Raw genomic sequence first — 23,625 nt, forward strand, 5'->3', positions numbered from 1 at the left:
AGAGAATCGGATTGGAACAACGGCCTGCTAGGTCCTGTGATTTTGACTTCTGACTTCGTTCGACTTTTTTATGGGGGAAATTAAAAGATCTTATATATAAGGGAGGAACCATTGGGACGAGAGAAGGGGAATTGCAGAAGGCTACTAGGCAAGCTTTTGGACTTATTAAGTTATTACACCAGTTCGCCTAATAACTATAACTCTGTGCGCAAAAGATGTTTATTGTATATTCAACAAGGAGGTGCTCAGTTTAGACGATTTTTTTAGAAAACTATATTCGTCACTCAAAAAATGCGTTTTTTAGCTTTGTTCTTTGTTTATTGTATCGATTTCAATTATTATAATTACTTAAACTAAAATAGAATGTTAATTTGCCTTTTCAAAAGTCTTTAATTATGCAGATAAATAATAATATAGAATATTAATTTGCGATAAAAAATAATTAGACAACTAGGTCAACACAAAATCAAGGCACACTTCGATACAAAGATGAAAAACCTAGTATTTCTCTCATTCTTAGAAATAGATACCCATAACTTATATCGTTCGAAATGGTTAAACGCCAGCATTTTTTAAGTTCATAGCCAACTATGATTTCCATTTAAAAAATTATATTTTTTATTATTTCTGATAAAAAGAGCAAGCATAGAAAAAAACTCACTACGCCACTGGATTGTGCTCAAAAAAGTGCCTTAAGAACGTCTTTACAGAATTTTATTATTCCGCGAAATAAAAAAGTTATGGGCAATTTTCCAAATGGTAAAAAATTAAAAAAAAACCGTATCTCAGTTGGCAGTGAAAATATTAACAGGCCGTTTATACCATCAAACGTGTCTCAGAAATCAAGCCCATGACATCTATGTCGGTTTTGCTCTCTCTAGTCAGGAAATAGGTTTTCTCTATTTAAACAGACCAATTTCGACCACCCTGTACATAACTTATAGGATATACCGTGTGGTACATCAAAAAACGTAAGAAATTCCATGTAAATTTGGAATGTCAAATGTCAATGAAAATCATCAAAAAATAATGTTAAAAATCCTAAATCTTCAAAAATATCTAATTCAACTTTTGCATAAAATCCTCTGATAATATTTGACCTTTTTAAAAATTACATGGAATTTCCTGTCCCCTGTTGCGATGAACCACACGTTATAAGACTACTTTACATAATAACTTTCGCAGGCTTGTCAGCTGTGTGTGAATTATATCTATTTATCAAAAATCAACTCCAAATATAGAATTTTTCTATATTTGGAGTTGATTTTTAACTCCAAATCTCAGATTCTGAGATTACATAACTTTTTTAAAATGAGATAATATAAATTTTCTTTTTTTTAGGAAAATATATAGTTTTAACCAAAATTTCAGTAAATAAGAAGTAATATGGCAACACTGCATCGTGCTTCAAATAAAAATAGTGTACTAAATGTCCAATTTTATGCTAAATACAATTCTGTACAGAAAAATTGAGGGTGCAAAAAAACTTATAACTTTTATCATTCCCTGTTTTGAAACACCCCGTATACAACAAAATATTCTTAGAAGATACACCTTTATAAACCATGCAAAATTTGTATAAAACTCTTTCTCATATCTTCGGCAACAACGACGATATTAGACTTCCTCAAACTAATGGGCCACCCGTATATATTTTAAAGAAAACATACTTTAAATCATCTTCTGTATATATTTAAAATAGTATAGGGGCCTAAAATTATTTCCCATTTGTACTTTTCGATATCATTGTTACTTAATTCCACTTCCCATTTTTAAAAGTAGTTCTTTAATTTTCTGTAATAACAGTTGTCCCATTTTTCGATAACTCAGTAAAAAATTCACAGTCCTTTACAAAGATGCAACCGGGGGGGCATTGAAAATGATGAATAAAAACGTAAAAATATGATTAGTGTTAATATGAGTGTATTACATACATATGTTTAAATAACGAACTTAACAAAAAACAACAGATTTAAAGATTCACTGAAAAAGTAGTAATGTTAACATTAAACTCATTTTATAAGAAAAATAAAAAAACACAAACTTTTAGAAAAAAATAAGTAACTTCTATTAGCATTTATTCAACCAAAATTATATAAATCGTACCTTGTGGTAATTTTTCATTAGTATGTTTAGCATTGCATCTGTATACATTTGACACCCAGCCACAAAATCTGGAGTCCACAATTCCCAGACCAATTGGAATCAGTAAATCTTGTACCAAACCCAACCATAGAGCAATTCCGGTTACAGGCCAAGGATATATCAGCTTCGGATAAACGCATAATATCTGAAAGAAAAAATAATCGTTTGATAAAATTATTTACTATTATTATATTTTTTTAAATTAAAATATAAAAAAAGTGCACACCACTGCTTTGCCTCCTGTGAGGATTGAACTCACGACCCCTGGTTTACAAGACCAGTGCTCTGCCACTGAGCTAAAGAGGCTTGTAAAATCGGATTTCTACTATAGGTATATTACATAATAGCAGGAGATCTTGATATTTGTTGAATTTAGAGTTGCATACCTTTCATACTTATGTTTCAAATAAAACGCGGTATCTTATATTAATTCGAACATAACAAGCTTAAGGCGGCAAATTAAAGTATACAGGGTGGTTCGAACTGTATTCCGGAAACTTTGGCAGCATACTGTGCAGATAAAAATATGTAAAAATGTTCGTATAGATGTAGGTTCAAAAATGCTTAGTTTCGGAGATACAGAGTGTAGAAGTTTCATTTTTATTTCGATTTTTTCCAAATAATTTCTGCAGTAACGTCAATATTTAGATTAAAATTGGTGTCTGGGAGTTTTTTGACATGAGAAATTTGATTTTGATATCAATATGACTCCTACTAGTTGAGGGCGCCACCTACATATTTTTTAACTGGTTTGAAGAGTAATAACTTTTCGTCCGTACCTGTATAAAACTACTGAGTAAAAAATATACATTTACGACGCTTCTTACGTAAAAAAGGTCTCTTGGTAAAAATCGCTACGAGCAATAGTTTTCGAGATCTTTGGAATCCAAGTTATCAATACCTGTCATCACTGATATAAATTAAACATGTTGACTAAATAATTATTAGACTGGGATCATAAATTTGAAATGTTTTTGTACCAAAAGTTCAACAAAGGCTGTTTTATCATCATTTTTTTGCAGAAAAATATGATTTTTTTAAAAAAATAATAATTTCCCAAATTTATTATTTCAGTGAAATAACTATCTACTCAACGTGTTTATTTTTCGTTAATGGCATGTATTGACTATTTTCATTCTTTCATTCTACTACGATTTCATTCTAAATATCTTGAGAACGGTTGCTCGTAGAGATTTTTACAAAGATATATTTTTTACGTAAAAAATCACAGAGATCTATATTTTTTCCCTCGGTAGTTTTATACAGGTACGGACAAAAAGTTATTAACAGTTAAAACACATATGTAGGTGGCGCCCTCTACCAGTAGGAGTCATATTGACATCAAAATCAAATTTCTCATGTCAAAAAACTCCCAGACACCAATTTTCATCTATGTAAATATTGACGTTACTTCAGAAATTATTTGAAAAAATCGAAATAAAAATGAAATTTCTACACCTCGTATCTCCGAAACTAAGCATTTTAGAACATACATTTATACGAACTTTTTAACTTATTTTTATCTGCAGAATATGCTACCGAAGTTTCCCGAATACAGTTCGGACCACCCTGTATATGTATTTTACTTTTTTCGATATATTTTCCAATATCTATAACTAGCTATATTTTTTTTCTAAAATTGAATTTTTCAAAATAAAAATACCAATTAAAAATTTAACAACCAGATACCGTTTACAGATATATAGTTTATTCAACAAGAGTTATATAGGACAGTGACATTTTACTGTTGTCACTTATTTTAATTCAAAAGTAAATTGAATGTCCTCTGTCGAAATCACCCCTTCCTCCACTACATATATTTTATATGTTATGCATTTCTTTAGACTTAATTTTGCCTTGTATTTTGGCGATGTTTTGATCTATTTTGTATTCTCTGCTTAATGATTGTCGAGAATTATGCGTTTTGCCAAAAACCTAGAAAAATAATTAAGATATAATTAATTTCAAAAGCAATAAAAATAAAGTTCTGCAGTTACGTGAAAAATTATTGTTATTTAATTATATTATTAATATGCAGTTAGGTAGTTAGGAACAAATATTTATTTTCTATCATTTTTTAATTTGTATGTGGCGTGTTAAGTCGTAGTTTAAGCGACGTGCAGTAAAGTAGGTACTATTAGCAATGTATCCGTTACATTACAGAAACAAACAAACTCCATAAATACGCTTTCTAGGCATTTATTAGCATTCCCACCATTCTCAGTTTCTAAAAACAAACAAAAATGATTTTCTATATTTCCCACCTATGGTCTTTATAAAATATTTCCGTATATTTTAATAACTAAATAGTCCCATAAAGAAGATAATACATTAGTGAAGTTCTACTATTAATTTAGTTTTTTAATCGGTTAATATAATATAGTTAAAAAAAAATTGAGACTTTTGTTAAATTGCAAACCTAAAGTTTTACTAGGATGTATTTCAGAAAAATATTTTAACTTCTATTGGGTTGGGGTGGCTCAAAAAAGTGTGAGTTGATAGGGATGCTTTTTTTAATGAAACACCCTGTATAATATTGCAAAATTTTGCATAATTGCTTAAATCATACTGGCTGTATAATTTAAGATTACGATATTTATAGCAAAGTAAGTATAGACCATCTAAAGTAAACACCTACTAATATAGATTTGATTTCAGGACAGTTCTTTGTAGGTACTCGTAATATTTTTTTTAGAAAAGGTTGAAAAAAATATATTTTTGATTCATTTATTAATACTCTCTTAGTAAACCCACTACAGCTTTGATTGCAATGGGTCCTGAATCCTAATACTTGAAAACTTTCATAATTAAATTTTTATAAAACAATAACTCATTGATGGCTAGATTATTTAGAATTTGATACAAAGCAGACATTTTTTATGAAAAAATTTATGAAAATTTTAAGATCTGTTTGCAATATTTTTGGACAGACTGTGAGTAAATATAAAATCAACTTAGTATTTCCAGTTAAATCAACTTAATATTTCCAGTTAGTATCCCCCCTTAGTATTAACTTGATATCAAATATTGTAATTTTCTTCACTGTCTGTAATGTACTAATTTGTGAAAACTTAAATTATATAAAATTACACCGAATTAACGGGCAAATTGAACTCTATCTATATTTCCTTTGTAAAATGAAATAATATAGAGAATTATTACAATTATTGTTCTTGATTAACAATGTGTTAAGAATATTAATTAATTACATATAATAAATATAACATGTATGTTTTATAGTTTTCAGTTAAATATTTATAATATATATAATAAAGAAATATTTTTATTTGTAACTTGTCTAGACATACAGGGTGGCCCATCGAAAACGTTCCGCAAGGCATATCGGCCAGGATATTCTTTTTTTCAAAAAATCCAAAAACACGTCAATTTTGTTTGTGAGGGGGACAACTTTTGCCCCAAAAATGATTGCAAAATCTTCAACCCTCTAAGGGGGGTGTCATCCCCCAACTTTTTTCAAATGGGAAGGGGGGTCAAGTGGTACCGCAATAAAAAGGGCTTTTTATTCTCTATACTTTCCCGCTTCGTTTTTGAAAATCGGTTGAGTCATTGAGAAAATATGAAGGATTGAAATTTGAAAAGTTTATTTAAACATTTATCAGAGTAAATGATAAGGATTAATTCCTTCGACCAATTTGCTGTTTTTTTTTATTATTTCTAGATGTTTACGCATTTCTTCACTTGCTACAAGGTTGAACGATCAGGTGCGGCAGTTGCTAGATAGCTGTTCTGTGACTTGTGCGTTGAAGTTCTTCTCAATATCGTTAAACTGGCCCAAAATAGAATTTCCAAAAATACCAGCCCACACGTTCAATTTCTGAGGGTTTTGTGTGTGCACCTCGTGAAAAAACCCTCAGCCCTGTACCGACAGTTATGCCGATTAACTACACCGTCCAAAAAGAAAGTACACTCGTCCGAAAAACACATATTAAATAGGAAATTATTATCATTCGCCACTCGTTCACTCACAGTTTCACAAAATTGCAAGCGACGATCAAAATCGTCTTCGTTGAGTTCTTGTACCAACTGAATTTTGTACGGGTGGAACTTGTGTTTTTTTAATATCCTGTGGACACTGGTACGATTCACGCCGGCTAATTTTGCATTGGCTAATTTTCTTGTACTCAGCGTACTATCCATGGCAACTTGACCCAATACGAATACCTCCATAGCTTCATTTACTACAGGGTTTTCCCTCTGCCTCTTTTTATTCATAACGGAACCAGTTTCGCGAAATTTTGCTACTCACTGTTTTTCAGGATGGCATTCATTGAATATCTGCGGAACCCGATTACTACATTCATTATTTTTAAAATAAAGTTCGATTATTTCCACTTTTTCTGCAAGTGAGTGCACCATAATTGATAAAAAGTTTAACGATATTGAGAAGAACTTCAACCCACAAGTCAGAGAACAGCTATCTAGCAACTGCCGCACCTGATCGTTCAACCTTGTGGCAAGTGAAAAAATTCGTAAACATCTAGAAATAATAAGAAAAAACAGCAAATTGGTCGAAGGAATTTATCCTTATCATTTACTCTGATAAATATTTAAATAAAATTTTCAAATTTCAATCCTTCATATTTTCTCAATGACTCAACCGATTTTCAAAAACGAAGCGGGAAAGTATAGAGAATAAAAAGCCCTTTTCATTGCGGTACCACTTGACCCCCCTTCCCATTTGAAAAAAGTTAGAGGGTTGAAGATTTTGCAATCATTTTTGGGGCAAAAGTTGTCCCCCTCACAAACAAAGGGGATTTGACGTGTTTTTGAATTTTCTGAAAAAAAAAAATTCTTGACCGTTATGCCTTGCGGAACGTTTTCGATGGGCCACCCTGTAATATTAGATACATCAACGTTAATATCAAAACTATTTTAAAACTCGGTTTAAAGTTTTCTGAACTATTAACGACTTGTAGGTCAAATATACTAATATACATCTATAGCCGAACCTACAAAATTTCAAGGCAATAACAGACTATCGTTTTTAGTATTCGATTAAAAGGTTATTGTCAATCAATAAACTGTACCAGTTGGATACATTCACTATCGACATAATAATTTCACATTTGTACGCCATTACATACCTATAGCTTTAAAAACAAGAAATAACTTGACTTCACAGAAACACTGTAATTTTCTAAAACACCATTTTTTACGAGGAACGGTGTTCTTTAAAGTTAGATTTCCAAAAAATCCTATATGGGTATTTCGCCACTGCAAGAAGATCTACAAAATAAAATAATTATTTTTGTAAACACTTCTGCGTTAATCCCAAACGGAAACTACTTGTCAAAAGTTAGGTTTACAGATATACAAATTTGCCTAACGAACAAAAAAATGCTTAACGTTTCGGAAAGTTTATCTCTTTCCGTCGTCGGAAGCAAAAAAAATACAAAAAATAAAGAAAAAAAACTATTTAAAATATTTAAATTCAACTATTCGAGAACACTTTAGTTTTTTAAATCAGATACGTGTACAAAAACCGTTGACGTTCTGTTAAAATGACATTATATCAAGTTAAACTTCAAAATTAACAATTACTACCTGATAACAATTACTTAAAAAGGTAAAACCAAAAAACCCCAAACTTTCTGTATGATTTTTTTAAATTTTTTATGTTATGTTTATTTATGTAATGTTCTTTAAAATCAAAGAAGCGATTGCCATACATTACTGACATCTACAGATGCATGAGTAATACATTTATTCTTATTAGATTGTATTAAAAAAAGCCTCTTTTATTTTTCTTTTAGAGGCTATCGCTTCTTTCATTATAATTTTGGCGTTATGAAAATTTCTAGACCCTTAAAGCACACTTAAAGGTTCGAATTAAAGAACATAAAGATTATTTAAGATAGAGAGATTTTCACAAATCTAAGTATGGTCAGCATTCATGGGACAGAGGGCACAGAATAAATTTTAATAACGCCAAAATTATAATGAAAGAAGCGATAGCCTCTAAAAGAAAAATAAAAGAAGCTTTTTTAATACGCAATCTAATAAAAATAAATGCATCGCTCATGTTTTTTAAACGTCAACGGTTTTTGTAGACGTATCTGTTTTAATTCAGACAGAAGGATGATCGATGGAACAAATGCATCGTAAACTGGAGGCCCTGGGAGAATAGAAGAAGTAGAGGAAGACCTCAGATGAGATGGGCGGACGATCTGAGGAAACATGCAGTCACTAGATGGATGAGCAACGGCGAAAAAGAGGGAAAAGTGGAAGAGATTGGGGGAGGCCTATGTCCAACGATGGACTGAAGATGCTGAATAGATAGATAGATAGATCTGTTTTAAAAAAACTAAAGTGTTCTCGAATAGGTAGTTGAATTTAAATATTTTAAATAGTTTTTTCTTTATTCTTTGTATTTTTTTTGCTTCCGACGACGGAAAGAGATAAACTTTCCAAAACCTTAAGCTTAAGCATTTTTTTATTCGTTAGGAAAATTTGTATATCTGTAAACCTAACTTCTGACAAGTAGTTTCCATTTGGGATTAACGCAGAAGTGTTTACAAAAAATAACAATTTTATTTTGTAGGTTTTCTTGCAGTGGCAGAAAAAAGATTTAAACACTGTTAACTTGGTGAAAGAATTTTCCGTTGCGTTTTTTTTGCATCTGAGTGTACTTTTAAAAATCTTGACTGTTTAAGGTGTTAGTAGGATTACTTAATGTGCAATAAAAATTTATAAAATACAATTTATCTTTTAAGTTACCATATAAACTAATTAATTGCCACTTAAATAATATTATCGAAGTTAAAACATTTTAAACCTCACCCAGTACCATTAAAAACTCTTGCCATATACGGGTACCATGTTTTATGGTGTATATACGTTTCATACTAATTGAAAGGAACAAATATTTGCATTCATGAATAAAATGCATCTTGACACGCATTAAGAAATCGAGTGTACGTTGCATGTGTTTAATGTCCGACTGATACCCTTTTAGTCATTAAATTTTGTTTCGGAGAAGGTCAAACGTACTCGTAATACATTAATATCAAGTAGAGAAATTTGTAGTGTGTTAGTTTGGAAAAAATCTGAATGAAAACATATAAGACATATTCGCTGCCTTAAATTTATAATTTTTTTGTTTTCTTCTGTTAGGATTTAATACCATGGGCGTGACTACCTCACCCTAGTTGGCCAGCTCATGCCTAATTTCTTGTATACACACATGGCCAAAATTATTGCATATAACGATATTTTTATTTTATTTTGGACCTAATATGATTCTTTTTATATTTTTGGACATATTGGCTTACTGCACGACTAACTAATATAAAATTAAAAATCTAAGTGCAACTAGGCTGTTATTATAATTTTATTTCATAATGAGTGAAAATCAACAAAAACAAATTTAATTTTAAACAGAAAATATTGAAAACAATTTTAATTATTTCTCACAACTAATAGTCTGTATTGCCTCCTTGAGCCTCAATGCAAGCTGTGAGACGACGTGGCATGCTCTCAATTAAGTTGCCCAGAAGATGTTGAGGAATGGCTTCCTATGTTTCGCGAGCAGCATTTTTCAATTCATGCATTTAAGGTACGGGGGGGGGGGATCATTCCTTTTGGCAATATGACGTTTTAGTATGTCCCAAGCATGCTCGATCACATTCATATCTGGAGACATCGGTGGCTACCACAGTTTTCTTATACCCTCTTCCTCACAAAATTCGCGAACCGCTAAAGTGCGATGGGGAGGAGCATTATCGTCCATGTAAGCAAATTCATCCCCCGCTGTCTCTCGAAATGGACACACAATAGGCTCTAAAATGTCTCTAAGATATGAGGCATCTGTCATTGTGCCATCAATAAAAACAAGAGGAGTTCGAGCTCCGTGCATTATACCTGCCCATACCATAATGCTTCCCCCTTGAAACGGGACACAGGGTTGAGCTGCATTTAAGCGTGCTCATCTTCCAGATGCTCTTCAGGCGAAAGTTTGTCGTGAGTCTGACACTAGGCCTATTCTTGTTTCATCACTAAACATGACGAAATTCCAATTAGGTCCATTTGCTCTCATGTCCTAATTTTGCTCTCATCCCCTAAATAATAATTTTGGGGTCGCACCACTCTGGCACTTTGTGCCTTTGTATTGGTTTTTTCATCGCGGTGCGATCCCTTTAGATACACATTTATTAAGAATAATAATTTTTAATCTGTAAAACTTAATGGGGTCTAATAAAGAAATTTGAATTTGAATATACACGCAAACAATTTAGGACAAGCCGATTTTAAGTAAAATTGCATCTATTTTTAAATTAAAACTGAACAGGTAAAAATGCAAAACCAGGCTAATGTCAACGTATCTTAACCCAGCGGGGTGACAGTGAAATAGAAAAATTGGAAACAGTCGTTAGTGTCATTCCTGTCATTTCCGGACGACAAGTATGGCCGCCTAGACCATTGCCTGGAAACTTATATGGTGAAATTTTGATAAAATAATTTAGTACTCACTAAAAACACGGTATGTCGCTAGTGGTAGGAAAAATAATTTTTAGAGGTTACTAGTTTATTTGATTGCCTGTGATATGCATATACAGGGTGTTTTCTAATTAATCTAAAAAATAAAAGATCGTTAGAAACGGCGGGCTCTTAATAAGTATATTTATTTTTTTCTCGGCAACCGTTTAATGAACAAGAAAAACTCAAAAGATCAATTTTGTTAAAAAAGGATGGCCAGTCAAGAAAAAAATATATTTTCCTTAAAAAAGCAGCAGTGTACCATTTATGTTAAGCAAAATATCGATTTTTTTTAATTTTTAACACCTTGTAGATCAGAAAGAAAGTACATTAGACCCAATGGTTATATAAAAATTGGGTAAATTGTTTTAAGAACACATGAGGAATCACACCACAATTTTTTAGACTAATTAGAAAACACCCTGTATATTGTCAACTTGACAATGATTGTTGATAAATCAAAAATACCTTTTCTGTGAAAAAAGCCCGATTTTCGCAGGAAAAATTTTGGTTTTTATTGAATTTGGGCCTGCGTCTGCAAATACCCGGTATGTTTTTTAATATTCTATCTATCTAAATATTCTATCTATCTAAATTTTAAATATCATAGTCAGAAATAGTTTTATTATTTATTAACTGTAAAAATGGTATACTTATAAGTTTTATCAAATATTGTGATTTACTTTCTACCTTGTAGTCAAAATTTATTATTTAATAAACTGTAAAATATATATATTCTTATGTTTTATTAAAGTTACTCTGATATACTACTATATCAGTGTAACTTTAAAACTAAATCCTTTGAAATCAAATATAAACATTAACAAAATATTTACAGCAGAAAAGGCGAAGGCGCTGGGTTAAACGTAGTCTCTACTAAGAACACGGAGGGGCGCTTTGACCCAAAATTTTACTATTAAGTTTCATATCTATCTTAATAGAAGATTATTTTCTTTTATCTATGGCCTAGACAAGGACCATAGACAAGGATAACATTGTTTCTATCTAATTATTGTCTAACTTCATAGTTTAGAATTGACAGATTTGTTTTAGAACAAATCTATCAGAAATATTCGACGCCATTTTAATTCACTCTGTAGTAGTGTAGATAGCGCAGAAAATTAAATTTGACAAAAATAATAATTATTTTTTATACAAGACGATAAAATGGTGTTTTATCGTCGACCGAAAAGATTAATTCACCAGCGATGAAGTTGCGTGTGAATTAACTTCGGGAGACGATAATGCAATTTTATCGTCGTATATAAAACAATATTTTTTTCCATAGCAAATTACATTTTAAAAAATATTCAGAAATCATTATTTCAAAGAATTAATTACGAGTAGAAAAAATATTGTGCTAGGTTGGCGTTGGTTTCTACGTAATTTGACAGCTGTCTCTTTAGTTGTCAGTTTTGAGTCAATATTTTTTAATTCTCTTTAGTGTCGATTGCGGATTGAATTGGAGCCAGAAGTGGCTCAAAACGAAATAAGTAAATTACCAACAGATATTCAGGCCGAGGCGACAAACGCCATATCCAAACTACTTCCATTTAAATCCCGAATAACTTATGAAAAAAAATACAAGAATTTTCAGAAATGGAAGCAATTAAAAAACGTGAGAGAAGAAATAAAGTGTTTAACCTATCCTCGCTGTTAAAGTATCATTTAATCTACCCTTGCGGTTAAAGTACTATTTTATCTACTATTTTTGATAGATATAAGGCAATTTTAACAGTTGCAATGGAAAAAAATCATAATCATCAACTTAAAAAATAGACGCAGTTTTTCTTAAACTACTTAAAATCGGCTTGACTAAAATTGTCCTAATTTGGCATGTGAATTCAGCATAGACCTTCATAAAAACCTGTTTCTACATAGATGTAAAATTAATAGTAGAGCCAATACTTAAAGAGTTCAAAATTTGCATGTGATTTTCCATGTTTCACAACGACAATGCACCAATCGGATATATTACCTATATCTTTTAATCCAAAATCTATTCAAATAGTCTGAGCGGTTACAGTAATATTTTTATTACATTTTTCACTTTCTTCTCAATTAATAATAACTTATTTCGATATAAATATAGAAAATACTTTGTTCTATAAACCTCGATTTATTAGCGTATAACATAAACGAATAATCTCATCAATAGAAAGCTTATCGATTGTATTAAGTATCCGAAACAATAAGTCAAAAGCGAAGGTGCTTGCAAGTGTCCCACATTTCGTACGAATTGATGTCAAATATGTAAAACTCTTGAAAGTGTTTTAAAATGCCGAACCATCAGCAGTATTTGTTTGAAAAATGCTTGAAATGTATTCATAGCCGCGTATTTCTTATACACGTTTCTTCGGATATCTCATTTTTGATAAAATTCAATAACAAATCAAAACACAGACAAAATATTGCCTTTTTGGTAGTTGTGTTTAATTTATTAATTTCAGTGTTTTTTCTATAAGGTCCAGCAATAATGCGTCGGGCATCTGTAACTCCATAATAAAAAAAAACTTAGGAATTTTGTTTAGCAGACGTAAAGTACGAGTATGTCATCATCATTCAGCTTATTCAACCATTTCGAATTATGGTGTAGCCTCCCTCGCATATTTAGATAACTCTTTGTAGCTGGATCCATTGTTGTCTATTGTTGACTATGCTGACCCAAGTTATCCCTGCTAATTTCCGAAGATCGTGATCCCATCTCAAGTTTGATCTTCTTCTAGGTCTGTTAATACCTCGTGGGTACTATGCCGTAATTTTTGTGGCCCATCTCTTGTCCGTCCTTCTTGCCAGGTGTCCTGCCCATTGCCATTTGAGGTATTCGATTCTGTGGATTACATTTATTACCTGGGTCTTTTGTCGTATCCACTCTATTATTTTGCGGTCTTTCTTGATTATTCCCAGCATATTTTGTTGCATTGAACATTGTGCGGCCTGCAGTTTCCTTTTAATGTCCGTTTTAAGTGTCCAGATTTTGTATGCGTAGGTCATGACTGGTAGTACACATTGGTCGAATGTTTTCTTCTTTAGAAAAATTAGCATTCTGGATTTGAATATGTTTCTTCGATAAGTACTCCATGCTAAGTTAATTTTTCTGTTGATTTCTGATTGTTATCAGTGGCGATATCAAGAAAAGAGTAGTTTGCCCCCAAACCACGACTATATACAGGGTGTCCCACTTAAGATGGATACAAGCCAATATCTTGATTGTTCGTTGAGCGATCTTTTTCATTTTTGGCAGGAGACTGTATGGCTATAAGACCTACATTTTGCCCAGGGTAAGAAATGCGATACCTCATAGACGTACGTTCTAATGGGGTTTGATATTTTTCGAGTCAAGGGTAAACTACCCTTAGGACAGTATTTATTTCAAATCTGATAAATTATATTGAATTCTCCTTACCTAAGATACTTAAGTTCTAATTTCGATAAATATTGATACAGGGTGCGTCATTAAAATAGGACATTTTTATTTTTATTATTATTTTTAAGTACTTACGACGTAAGAAAACAAAGTCCTCCTACACTGGGTGCCTGCTCACCAAGGGATAGAAGGCAATGATAGAAGCAAATAATCTAGCTAGGAAAGGAGTGAACACTCCACTAACTGGACCAGAACCGTTCTGCTTTCCAAGTGGTAACCAACTCAAGGCGGAACTCAAGAACTTGGAAGATTCCATCCGCAACCTGGAATGGAAATCTTGCAATGGTCTAAGACACTCGAAGAAGTTTCTGAGGGCTTATGATCAAGAAAATCACAGATCTTCCTGGGTCTGAGTAAGAACAATCTTCGGATTGTCACGGGGTTTTAACAGGACACTGTCTCCTCAATGAACACCTCAGTAGATTGAAACTAAGAAGAAACGGCGAATGCAGATTCTGTGGGGAAGATGGTGAAACACCAGTACACCTCATCACTGAGTGCGCCGAGACGACAACCATTCGTGCCATGAAGTTTGGTACGACTGATATTGGAGATGGAGAACTACCCTCTATAAAACCGTCCTAGATACTGGCTTTTGTCAAAGCCCTGGGACTGTATGATGAGTTATGATTCAAGAAAGGGGGACACAATGGATCTGTAAGGTCGAAGTGATTAACCCCCCTCCCACTCATTCTAAATTCTAAAAAAATAAAAAGTACTTAAAAATCACTGGATAGACAACAGATTTATTATCAATAACCAATTATAACCAATTGTCAATTAATAATCGATTTAAGTTTTCAGATAGCTTCCATAATAATTAAGATACGATACAAAAAATCAAAATATTTTCAATTTATTTTGTTTACTTTAAAAAATTGTTTTTTAAGTTTGCTAATACAAATGGATAAAATGAGTTACAAAATAATTTAAAAACCCAGTTTTCAATGGAATCTGAAACTTGATTTTTATTCGTTTTATTGAGGAATATTTTAAAAAATCCAAATAGTTAGATTTTTAAAATAATCATTATTAACTTTGAAAAATATGCTCTAAACAAAGATTTATAAAACTATAACGAACTAAAAGTCAACATCTTCGACCAAACCACCATTAAAAACAAACGATTATTAATTGATAATTGGTTATAATTGGTTATTGATAATAAACCAGTTGTTTATCCAGTGGCACTTACGACGCCCCTTAAAAAAATAATAATAAAAATAAAAATGTCTTATTTTAATGACACACCCTGTATTAATATTTATCAAAATTAGAACTTAAGTATCTTAGGTAAGGAGGATTCAATATGATTTATCAGATTTGAAATAAAAACTGTCCTAAGGGTAGTTTACTCTTGACTCGAAAAATATCAAACCCCATTAAAATGTACGTGTATGAGGTATAGCATTTCTTACCTTGGGCAAAATGTACGTCTTATAGCCATACAACCTCCTGCCAAAAATGAAAAAGATCGCTCAACAAACAACCAAGATATTGGCTTGTATGCATCTTAAGTGGGACACCCTGTATATGTTAATAGATTAAAGAAATTATTAGAAGACGTTTCGTTAAAAAGGAAGAAATTGAGGTAAATTACAGAAATTAACAATAATTGCTCATTCAAAACAAATTAACTTAAAAAAACCGATTATTAATCGAAACCAAAAAATGGCTGAAATGAATAAAGTTACAGAATGTTCCAGGATATTTTAGCCAATGCTTAGAGCGCACTTAGAGAATGACCAACTTTACTTCGAAAATTTAAAATAAAAAGTTAAGTATTAAAAATTTATATTGAGTTCTATGGAAACTATATTATATCTCTGTTTGGTTTTAAGTAATTTGCAATAATGGTATGTAAGTTGGATGAACATGAACATAAAATAGGGTCATCTGGGAATCTATTTCTATCTATCTATTTAATCTATTTTTAGCTCGTTTTATTTGTTTTGACAAACAAAACTTGCGATCCTGAATGCTGATTACGAGTAATCCATTAATGAATTTCGCGATATCGTCTGGTGTTTATAAGAGGTGTTAGGGCAGTTAAAATTTGGAATCACGGATGCTATTTACCAGACAAATTTGCGATATCGTGTGCTGTTTACGCTGTGTCGTTAGGCCTAGAACCGAATCGCGATTATGGACGTCGTTTACAAACATGCTTGCCGGACCCTGTATAACATTCAATAAATTTTAAAAAGATTTACAAGATGCTTATGACAAAAACTTAGGATAAAATCAATTATTATTATTTCTAAAGCCTTTGAAGATATATCAAAAATGCAGAAAACTATGTAAAAATTAATTTCTAATAGTCCATATGTCAGAGATCTTTCATGAACATAAAAAAAATTACGTATTTCCTGGTCCCGCTTCTTATAGGCCATCTTCAGTAATTGGAAGCCATCTGATACTTCTAAAGATATTTACAGCGTGTAATTGTAGAAAATGTGTCGATTATTTCTGAAATTAATTCCTCTTGACGTAGAAAGTTTTCCGGATTGTTAGTGAAATATGTTTTACGATTTTGTTTACCACTTACACATGCTTCTTAATGCTATTATTAGATCAACTGTATCGCGTACTTAATTCATCACAACGATAATTTATTTATACAGGATGAGTTTCCTACGATGTTCTCTATGGGTATCTCGGAAACTACTGGAGATAGAGAGTCGGTTAAATGGGGAAAGAATTTCAGTTTTGTGGGGTCATAAATATGCGCTTTTCATAGTTTTCAAAAAGTTCATGGCTTACTAGATATTTCGAAAAAAACAAATTTCGGCTATTTTAAAAATTGTCCCTAATTCCACAGGTTATTTGGACAAAAAGCCAGATAAAAGTTTTAGATATTCACATCCTCAGAGATTGTGTCTCCGTTTTTTCTAAAGCCTGTCATTTTTTGACATATGACACAAACATATGGTGGTTTTTTTTAAATGCGAAAACCATAGGTTGGCTATGACTCATAAAAGCGCCATTTTTAAGCTTATCACTTGTCTCGAGAAGGTCAAACGTACTCAATATAGAGATGACATTGGCAGAGAAATTGTAGTGTTAGTTTGGAATCTGAATGAAACATATAAGACATAGTCGCTGCCTTAAATTTATAATTTTTGTTTTCTGTTAGGATTTAATATGGCGTGACTACCTCACCCCTAGTTGGCCAAAATATATGCTTCAATTTCTTTGTATACAATACACAAAAATTGTCATATAATTCAGTATTTTTATTTTATTGGGACCTTAATATGATTCTCTTTTATTTGGGACATATCATTACTAGACCATTAATATAAAATTAAAAAATCTAAGTAACCAGCTGTTATTATAATTTTATTTCATAATGAGTGAAAATCAACAAAAACAAATTTCATTTTAAACAGAAAATACTGAAAACAATTTTAATTATTTCTCACAACTAATAGTCTGTATTGCCTCCTCGAGCCTCAATGCAAGCTGTGAGACCACGTGACATGCTCTCAATTAAGTTGTCCAGAAGATATTGAGGAATGGCTTCCTATGTTTCGCGCGCAGCAATTTTCAATTCATTTAAGGTACGGGGGGGATCATTCCTTTTGGCAATATGGAGTTTTAGCATGTTCCAAGCATGCTCGATCACATTCATATCTGAAGACATCGGTGGCCACCACAGTTTTCTTATACCCTCTTCCTCACAAAATTCGCGAACCGCTAAGGTGCGATGGGGAGGAGCATTATCGTCCATGAAAATTCATCCCCCACTGTCCCTCGAAATGGACGCACAATAGGCTCTAAAACGTCTCTAAGATATGAGGCACCTGTCATTGTGCCATCAATAAAAACAAGAGGAGTTCGAGCACCGTGCATTATACCTGCCCATACCATAATGCTTCCCTTGAAACGGGACACAGGGTTGAGCTGCATTTAAGCGTGCTCATCTTCCAGATGCTCTTCAGGCGAAAGTTTGTCGCGAGTCTGACACTAACCAATCAGACCTAAAGTACGAGTATGTCATCATCATTCAGCTTAAGTTCAACCATTTCTGGAATTATGGTGTGAAATTTCGTATATTTAGAGAGTACCCTTTAGAATCATTGTTGTCTATTGTTGACCATGCTGAATCAGTTATCTCTGCTAATTTCCGAAGATCGTGATCCCATCTCAAGTTTGATCTTCTTCTCAGGTCTCTTAATATCTCTCGTGGTATTATGCCGTAATTTTTGTGGCCCATCTCTTGTCCGTCCTTCTTGTCAGGTGTCCTGCCCATAGCCATTTTGGCAGTATTCGATTCAGGATTACATTTATTACCTGGGGTCTTTTGTCGGTATCCACTTTTATTATTTTGGTAATCTTTCTGATTATTCCCAGCATATTTCGTTGCATTGAGTATTGTGCTGCCTGCAGTTTCTTTATAATGTCCGTTTTAAGTGTCCAGATTTTACGTGTAGGTCAAGACTGCAGCACATTGGTCGAACGTTTTCTTCTTTTAGAAAATTAGCATTCTGGATTGAATATGTTTCTTCGATAAGTACCCATGCTAACTTAATTCTCTTCTGCTGATTTCTATTGTTATCAGTGGCGATATCAGGAAAAGTAGTTTGCCCCCAAATTATTTGACTATATTAGTCCATGGATTAAAGCCACTATCTCGGATTGTTCGTTGAGCGATCTTTTTTCATTTTTAAGCAGGAGACTGTATGGTTGAGCAAGACCCATGATTTCACCCAGGGTAAGAAATGCGATACCTCATAGACGTAATGTTCTAATGGGGTTTGATATTTTCGAGTCAAGAGTAACCACCTTAGCACAGTATTTATTTCAAATCTGATAAATTGCATTGAATCCTTACCTAAGATACTAGTAATAAGTTCTAATTTGATAAATATTGATACCAAAAAATATTAAAATAAGACATTTTTATTTTTATTATTATTTTTTAAGGCAATTTACGTGACGCCACTGGATAAACAACAGGGTTTATTATCAATGAACTAAATGTAATTATCAATTAATAATCGTTTTAAGTTTCAGATAGCTTCCCATAATAATTGTCACATATGATACAAAAAAATCTTAAATATTTCCAACTTACTTGTTTACTTTAAAAAAATTGTTTTTTAAGTTTGCTATCATTAAAATGAATAAAAAAAGAGTTACAAAAATAATTCTTAAAAACCCAGTTTTCTCAATGGAATCTGAAATATGCATTTTGTTCGAAGTACTTAAAAAATAATAATAAAATAAAATGTCTTATTTTTACTGACACAATCTGTATCAATATTTATCAAAATTAGAACTTAAGTATCTTAGGTAAGGAGGATTCAACATAATTTATCAGATTTGAAATAAATACTGTCCTGAGGGTAGTTTACTTTTGACTCGAAAATATCAAACCCCATTAAAATGTGTTTCTACGAGGTATCGCATTTCTTACTCTTTGGGCAAAATGTACGTCTTATAGCCATACAATCTCCTTGCCAAAAATGAAAAAGATCGCTCTCAACAAACAATCAAGATATTGGCTTTGTATCCATCTTTTGCAGGGACAATTCTGTATAAGTTAATAGATTATTATGAAATTATTAGAACACGTTTCTGTTAAAAAGGAAGAAATTGAGGTAAGTCATATGAAAATTAAATAATAATTGCTCATTCAAAACAAATTAACTTAAAAAACAGATTAATCGAAACCAAAAATGGCTGAAACAGAATAAAGTTACAGAATGTTCCAGGATATTTTAGGTTGTCGCTTCAGAGCGCACTTAGAGAATGACCAACTTTACTTTGAAAAATTTAAAATAAAAAGTTAAGTATTAAAAAATTTATATTGAGTTCTATGGAAAAATATATTATATTCGTGTTGGTTTTGGCACTTGCAATATTTGGTATGTAAGTTGATGAACATGAACATAAAATAGGGTCATCTGGGAATCTATTTTATCTATCTATTTAATCTATTTTATTATGAGTTTGTTTTGACAAAACAAAACTTGTTTAATGCTGATTACGAGTAATCTCATTAATGAATTCTCGCGATATCGTCTGGTGTTTATAAGAGGTGTTAGGGCAGTTAAAAATTTGGAATCACGGATGCGTTATTTACCAGGACAAATTTGGTGATATCAAAAAGCTGTTTACGCTGTGTCGTTAGGCCTGAACCAATCGCGATTATGATTGTCAGTTACAAACATGCTTGCCGGACCCTGTATAACATTCAATAAATTATAAAAGATTTACAAGATGCTTATGACAAAAAACTTAGGATAAAACTAATTATTATTATTTCTAAAGCCTTAAGATATATCAAAATGCAGAAAACTATGTAAAATTAATTTCCTAATAGTCCGTCAGAGATCTTTCATGAACATAAAAAATTACGTATTTCCTGTCCCTTGGCTTTGAGATAGGCCATCTCTTCGCAATTGGAAGCTTTCATCTGATACTTTAAATGATATTTACGCCAGCGTGTAATTGTAGAAAATGTGTCGATTATTTCGGAAATTAATTCCTCTTGACGTAGAAAAGTTTTCCGATTGTTGAAGTGAACATGTTTTAATGATTTTGTTTTACCACTTACACATGCTTCTTAATTATTAGATCAACTGTATCGCGTACTTAACTCCATCACAACGATAATTTATTTATAGGTGAAGCCTACGATGTTTATGGTCTGGAAACCACATTAGAGAGTCGGTTTCAGTCGGGGACTTTCAGTTTTTTGTGGGGTCATGTCGTTCTCATAGTTTTCGTGTTCATGGCTTATTGATATTTCGAAATTGGCTATACTGCTCCCTAATCGACAGGTTGCTTTAGACGTTTTCAGCATCACATCTCTAATGAGATTGTGTCCTCCGTTTTTTTCTAAAGCCTGTCATTTTTGACATATGACACAAATATATGTTTTTTTTAATGGAAACCATAGTTGGCCATGACTTCATAAAAAGCGCCATTTCATAAGCTTTTCAGGGATATAAGCTATAATATGTTTTCTTCAAAAAATTACTGAGTTATAGCCAATTCTTATCATTTTTAAACAATTTCACTTAGTTAGCCATGGAAACAAGTTTAATCGTCTTTGCTCTCATAAATGTGAAGCTGTCACATCCAAACTTTGTAAATTAAAATAAACAAAAATTGGAAATATGAATTTTTCAAATGAAGAAAAGCGTGTAGGATTATTGGTTCAACTTTTCTTGACCATACATTTTCGAGGATACGTTGACCGGTGAATGTTACGTTTTTTAGAGAACAGTTTTCAAGACTTGTTAGAAAAGTTAAATTAGATTACATGGTATGGATTCTTATTCTGTTTGTGTTTGTGTTATTATGATTTATAACTTAAAAAAAATCGGAATATATTACTAAACGGTTCTTTAGAATTTACATTACACTAACTGAAACTTAAAAAAATAATATCACTGCATACACTTTAAGTTATTTTAGGAAATGTTCAAAAAATCCGCCATTGTTTTGAGTTGCATCTTTTTAAAACTGAATTACTACTTATTCTCACGGAAGGACCGACCGGTCGACTTAATTAAACTTCTCTCGTATCGCCACTTCGAGTGCCTCTCTTAATACATAAGTTCTTTTGTAAACCTTATTGTTAACCATACCGCATAAAAAAATCTAAAATGGATAGGTGAGGTGATCGAGCAGGCCCATGCAATTAGTCCACCTCTTCCTATCCCTGAGTTTGCATAATTATGATATAAATAATTTTTAACATTTCTTTCATTATGAGGGGGGCGGGTCATAATGAAAGTCATGTTGGAAACACTCTATTGATTTATGTGATATATGATTATTATTTTTGTATCTACACGCTTTTCTTCATTTGAAAAATTCGTATTTACAATTTTTGTTTATTTTAATTTACAAAGTCTGGATGTGACAGCTTCACATTTCTGAGAGCAACGGCGATTGAACTTGTTTCCATGGCTAACTAAGTGAAATTGTTTAAAAATTATAAGAATTGGCTATAACTCAGTAATTTTTCGAAGAAAACATATTATAGTTTATATCGCTAAAAAGCTTAAAAAATGGCGCTTTTTATGAAGTCATGGCCAACTATGGTTTCCATTTAAAAAAACATGTTTGTATCATATGTCAAAAATGACAGGCTTTAGAAAAAAGCGGAGGATACAATCTCATTAAGGATGTGATTATCTACAACTTTTATCTGAAAACTTTTTGTCTAAAATAGCTTATAATGGAATTAGGGACAATTTTTAAAATAGCCTTTTTTTCGAAATATCCAGTAAGCCATGAACTTTTTGAAAAATTTGAAAGGCGATTATTTATGACCCCACAAAACTGCAATTCTTTCCCCATTTAACCGACTGTATCTCCAGTAGTTTCCAAGATACCCATAGAGAACATTGTAGGAAACTCACCCTGTAAATGTTCATTTATAATTTACCCATTTTGATTTTCTTCTAACATATTATCATCACACAGAAATGTAAAGTATGCTCTGTTTTCAGTGGCGGCTTACCCATGAGATCAAATGGTCAATGCCCCTCCTTAAATGTCTTTTAAATCCTACCGTGGAAAATGTATGTAAAGAACATTGACTGGATTTTTAGTAAAATTGTACTAGACCATCTGTTTAAAAATGTAAGGGTAGGTTTCATTTTAACAGAATTTGTATTTATTTTTAGATTTATTTTCCTTTAAATAAACGTAGGTACAATTACTTAGCCTAGAGAGGGCAGTTATAAATATACAGTTGACGCGCTAAAATTCAAAATAAATTCTTAGTTATAAATCGTTTGTAAATAGTTCTATAAGTCTTTTATCGTTATTATTTTTGTTCATTAGTGTTAAATAAATAGTGTTTAAATAAATTGTGACTTTCTATCCACACGGAACCGACGAAAAACGTAACAATACCAATCTCTTTAATTCTCCCATTTTCTCATTCCATAATCTTTTTATTCAAAGAAAATATATTAATTTCCCATTTTGCATTCCAATTGTACCCACTTATATCTTCTTAAAATAAAATCAAATATTTTGAAATTAAAATGACAGGTACACCTATCACTGTCAAGGAATTTGTCGTTGAACAGACTATAATATACAACTTTTATCAAATATATTTATGAGTCGAATCTTTATTAAAGTAACTACACCTTTCAAATCTTAGTTTCAAATGTTTCACGATCTTTAATAGTACATGTTGTAATCTGAGTAATGATAGGTTGTAGTTACAGCGTGCGTGATGGACTTATATGAACTTCTTGAGACATTAGGCGAGTATCGCGTTCATTTAATGTTGCGTCATTTAGGCTAAAAAATAACGACCTATACTTTTAACGCCATTTTTAATTAATTTTATATCCGAACTAACAGTTAAAATTTTCATTAAACTTTATAAGGTTTAGGCCTTCTTTTAATTAACGTTAATTTTTATACACAAAGTATGTTGTTTATGAATATCCTAACACAAAATTGAATACATTGAGCATTTAAAATGAAACCGAAACGTTGAATTGAAACATTAATTTTGTCTTTTTGTAGAGGAGAAAAGGTGACAATGGCAGAGTGGGAATTATGTTTATCTC

The 23,625-nt window shown here is 31.8% G+C and overlaps 1 protein-coding gene and 1 non-coding gene across 2 annotated transcripts in view; both read right to left on the reverse strand.

The window, feature by feature from the left end:
* The window catches only part of LOC115876039 (probable serine/threonine-protein kinase ndrD), a 171,433-nt gene that overhangs the window by 7,483 nt on the left and 140,325 nt on the right, over positions 1-23,625 (reverse strand). Inside the window, exon 3 of the mRNA XM_030891713.1 lies at positions 2,107-2,290. Within this exon, the coding sequence (XP_030747573.1) occupies positions 2,107-2,290 (184 nt within the window). The remainder of the gene's footprint in view (positions 1-2,106; positions 2,291-23,625) is intronic.
* Positions 2,380-2,451, reverse strand: Trnat-ugu. Its single transcript has one exon. It is a non-coding gene; the product is annotated as a tRNA-Thr (tRNA).

This window comes from Sitophilus oryzae, unplaced genomic scaffold, assembly GCF_002938485.1.
Source record: "Sitophilus oryzae breed Bouriz unplaced genomic scaffold, Soryzae_2.0 scaffold_1396_pilon_pilon, whole genome shotgun sequence".
Lineage (NCBI taxonomy): Eukaryota > Metazoa > Arthropoda > Insecta > Coleoptera > Curculionidae > Sitophilus > Sitophilus oryzae.